The sequence below is a fragment of the Aphanomyces invadans genome, assembly GCF_000520115.1.
Source record: "Aphanomyces invadans strain NJM9701 unplaced genomic scaffold supercont1.179, whole genome shotgun sequence".
In the NCBI taxonomy this organism is placed as follows: Eukaryota; Oomycota; class Saprolegniomycetes; order Saprolegniales; family Verrucalvaceae; genus Aphanomyces; species Aphanomyces invadans.
In genome coordinates, this window is record NW_008580324.1 from 1 (window position 1) to 4,538 (window position 4,538).

At 54.9% G+C, this 4,538-nt stretch overlaps 1 protein-coding gene across 1 annotated transcript; it reads right to left on the bottom strand.

Moving 5' to 3' along the window:
• Positions 1 to 112: 112 nt before the first annotated feature.
• On the bottom strand, positions 113 to 2,466 carry H310_15115 (hypothetical protein; the record flags this gene model as incomplete). The annotated part of the gene is made up of 11 exons (XM_008883092.1): positions 113 to 166; positions 220 to 568; positions 610 to 759; positions 860 to 894; positions 945 to 1,139; positions 1,213 to 1,299; positions 1,353 to 1,493; positions 1,566 to 1,715; positions 1,774 to 1,876; positions 1,931 to 2,271; positions 2,323 to 2,466. The coding sequence occupies 11 exons, from the start codon at positions 2,464 to 2,466 to the stop codon at positions 113 to 115; spliced, it is 1,749 nt and encodes a 582-aa protein (XP_008881314.1).
• Between the last annotated feature and the right edge of the window lie 2,072 nt (positions 2,467 to 4,538).

Below are 4,538 nucleotides of genomic sequence, written 5' to 3' on the forward strand. Positions count from 1 at the left end.
TTCTTGGGCTCGATGAAAATGGTCTACCACAAATGAACCGACCATGTAAACGCATTCCTTCCTTGGACACGGAATCGATTGCGATGACACAAAGGGCCACCGCGCCACCCACTCAAAAGTACAACAAAGAGGCAGCCCTCGAGCCCAAGGCGCCAGGTATTCCAGGCTAGCCATGGCGGTTGGAGATCCATGCAACCCAAATAAACGGCCAGACTCTACCTTGAGGACAGCCAAACGCTCCCAGATGGGCACGGCGCCACTGGCGCTTCCTCGGGGCACTTGCTGCCACTGCGCCGTGCACTGATCGAGAATTGAGTAGGACGGAAAGAAGACAAGGAGGCCGTTGGGAACGAGTCGAGTGATGTTGACGAGGGTGTTGCCCAGTTCAGCGGCGTAATCTGGAGAGTTGCGGCTCTCGTAGCTCGCGTTCAGTTTCTTTCCAGTCACACCGACCCCGACGACCCCAACCCACACCTGCGACGCATCGATGACGTGCGCGTTCTCGAGCTGAATGGGAAACGAGATCCCGAGCTCTTTGACGGTGGTCTCCAGGGGCGACAGCGTTCCACTGTGAAAATTGTTCAAGGCACGTCGCGCTGGGGGACGCACCTCGTCAGAATGATGTTGTGGACCTTGTTGTCCATGATTTCGTGCATCGCTACGCCTGGATGGAAGCACCAGTAGTGAAACATGCGCTGCGTCGACGTCACCGGTCGACTGCTGTACGCATTTCGCATCCGACCTGGCTGACGGACCGTTCTACTCACACAAAAATCCTAGGGTCAGGCGGAGAACTCGCGACCAAATGCACCACCGCCACCAGGTCGAAACAAGTCGCAGTGTGGTTGCGCCGACGTACTCTTCTTGAATATGCACGCGGTATTGCTTTGTCATCTAGTCCAAATATGACTTTCTATCGTCGCCACCACGCGCCGTCGACGTACCGCCTGGTGGTTTTCCTTGTCGCGGTAAATCGTACGTAAGAACGTGAGGAGTTGGTCGAGTTTCGAGTTGCGTGGGTTGCTTTGGGCGTAATCGCTCATCGCTTCAATCACTTGCTCCGTGATCGTCACGACCATCGGGGCTGTGTCGAATGTAATGTTGAACTGGTTAAAAAACTCAAAGATGAAAGCGCCCGGCTACAACAAGCGCCATCTTGAGCGAATGGACCCAAACAACGAACAGAGGGCTGAGGACGGCGCGGCGTTTTACCTTGGTGCACCCGCCTCGGTCGTTGAGGGGAAATGTGTTGAGCCCCGTGTGGATTTCCAGTAGCAGACTCTTGAGCGTCAGCGCAGACTAGCTCGGACGTGTGACGAGTTGTGGAGTTTATCGATGGAGGCCGGTGTCACCTGGGAATTCAAGTACGTGTCTTCGCCAGGCTGAATGCGCCCAGAAACGATCAGGTTGTGGCACTCTTCGACTTCCTTGATACACCCCTGCACATCCAACGACGACAAGCTGTACGACGCTGCATCCGTCGCAACCGATTCCTACGCCAGACACCGTGACTCAACTGGCCAGCAACTTGCTCGGCAACGGGAGATCGGAAGTCCTGTCACTACCACGTTATGGGCTTCATCAAAGATTAGCACGGCGTTTTCGAGCGTCACGCCCAGCGAATTGCGCACGAACGGCTCGACCAAATAGTTATACGGCATGAACACAATGTCGGCACTGACGAGCATGTCTCGGCTCAGGTAAAACGGGCACACCTGGCGTCGCGCAGCACCGTTAGAGAATGCGCGGTGGAATTGACGCCGCTTGTGGCACCTCGCGATCTTTCATGGTCGTCACCAACTCTTCGATATCGAGAATCGGCAACGCGGCCGACTTGGTCTTTGCTTGCCTGTCGTATCCAGTCTTATACGTGCATCTACCATACTCAAATACGTCACGGGAAGAATGGATGGCTGAGAATGGATCATACTTGTGAGCGCGCACGGCCTGGCGGCATGTGTGGTTTTGCTGCGTCCCCCGCATCGATGATATCTCAGGATGGACACACAGGTGCTCGCGCGAACCAAGAATCGCGACTTTGGGCTTGTACGGCGTTTGTTTGAGCTCCTTCACAACCTGTTTGAGTTGGGAATGCGTCCGGGAGGCGTAGATGATCTTCGGGAGCTTGTCGCGCAGGGCCTTGTCGTCATCGTCGTCCGCACCCCCACCATCAATGCTTTCATACTGCACTTTTGTCCTCTTGGATGCAGCTTTCAGTTGCTTTAGACGATGGATACGCCACGCCAGTGTCGCGCATAGCAGACACAACGTCTACAATTCCCTCGAGAGTCAACCGGTGGTGGATGCATCCCAGATACGTACTTTGCCCGTTCCCGTGGGGCTTTCGAGCAATGCATTCTGCTTGGTCTCGAGAGCCAATATCACCTTCTCCATGTACACGAGCTGCGACGCATACGGAGTGAATGGGAACGCGACGGGAATGCCGCGGATGTCCAGCGTCGGCATGGCTTGAAAATTGGAGGGAACGGCACCGGTTGAACGGATTCCAACGATTGGATACAGTGTGACCAATCAAATATTCTCACGTATTATGCGGTCAAATTTGAGACAAAGGCAGAAAATGTTTTGATTGGGTAACCCGTCAATTTCCAAAATTATTGGACAATTTCGCAACGTTGATGACACCCTCGACAACTCCCATAACGCCAGAGTTGCATCAAGCCGCCATCTAACGACGGCGCGTGTCGATGCCATTGTTCTCGTGGTGGTCGAACACGAGGCGGCGCGTGTCGATGCCGTTGTTCTCGTGGTGGTCGAACACGAGGGGGGAGATGCCTCCTTGCGATGTTGGATGCTTATGCGTTGTGCTGGCAGAGGGGCCAGCGTTGAGCGGAGAATCGATGGCTCGAAGGGACGCTGCGCCACTTGACGACAGGACGGCAATCACGACGACCAAACTTTTCATGGCTGCTCTTGTGGCAACGGAACAAAACGAAATATGAGCTCGGATAAACAAGTGCTGCGGCAGCGACGGAAGTCGCGTCCCGTCATTTTCACATTGAACTGGACCTGTGCGTATTGAAGTGGCTGGAACCCGCTCGGGTGCAAACTTGCAATGGGACCAGTTCAAGGCTCCGCTTCCACCGTTGCGACATATCCCTGGCACAGCGACGACGACAGGGGTCAACGGTCTGAAGCCAAGGCCTAGAGCTCCATCGTGAGCTTCGTTGGGGCGATATCGAGGGCACGGTGGTTGCAGATCGATTTCCCCGTCACTTTGTTGGGCTAACTACCATTACACTGCGAGGGGCGTTGGATCTCCCCCATGGACTGAGCGTGAAGCGATTCCCAAAGCTCTCGTGACCTCGACAGACAGCTTCACACCCCTCGATTTGTGTGGCTTGGAGACGACGACGCTTCCTCATGGCGAAACTACGTCCACGTCGCTCCCGATTCCAGCACGACCATGGCCTCGAGTGTCGATATTGTTCGACCACCATCGATTTCACACGCAGAGGTGAGGAGATTCATTTAGGTGAATGACTTCTACGAGGATATCTTGGTGCAATTGCCCATTGTTTTCATGGTGATCGAAGATTGAGACGGCGAACGAGGCATCGACGTGATATGCCATTGGCACGGAAGATGAAGAAGCTGCAGCGTCGGGATGGCGTGTGCCGCGCGGTTTCAAAGCATTTGATTCATAAGGGTCGTGGCTGGTTGTCCTGGAGCATGTTGGCTCGAGGTCGAACCTTCGGCGGGACGGCCGTCGTGCATCTCTTTCAATTGAAGAATGGGGAATGGCAGGAAAGCCCACACACAGGTCCTCGACGACTTTGAACTTGCACTTGGGAGTGCCTACGCATGGAACCACCGGAACGGTCGCCACAACCCCCCCCCACACCCCACACAGACGTACGTTTGGAGGGCGTTGCGGCTTGATGGGCACAGATATAAGTTCTGCAGTCTTAATGTGGTGGAGTAGTCAAGAGTGCAGCGAGGGCGCGGGAGAAGACTGTGGCAAAAGGTAAAGTTGAATGAATGACAACTGCAATCTCGTGGAGGCATTGGTGCAAAATCGCGAGAGAGACAAACTCGAGCGCAGCCACGGCATTGAAGTGAGTACTTGTGCGATCCCACCGCTCAATGCACCGGCTGCCGTCGTCGTTCCGATTGTGCACATTTCGTGCCGCCTTTCAGTGTGACGCCGCTGGTCGTGGAGGCGCTGCGACCCGCGGTTTATAGCCCGAGAAATGACACAGTTTGTGGTGATCGCCGCGTGGATCACCGTGGCGCATGTCACCGATTCGTCGTGTTGAACGCACTACACACCTCCGCCAAGTCCTACCCACGAATCGAGAGTTGTGCAAAGCATGCGCTTCCCACAGCACCAAATCCACTAGCGCAATGATGCTAAGCATCCAACTTGGGCACGACGGGCTGAAAACACAATGACACGTCCAGACGTCGCTCTCACAAGAGGTTATCGCGCGCATGGAGCAAATTGCTCTTAAGTTCCGCCGTTTTTGTCCGTCAAGCTTACGGCAAGATGCATGCGAGTGTATTTACCGTTGGCA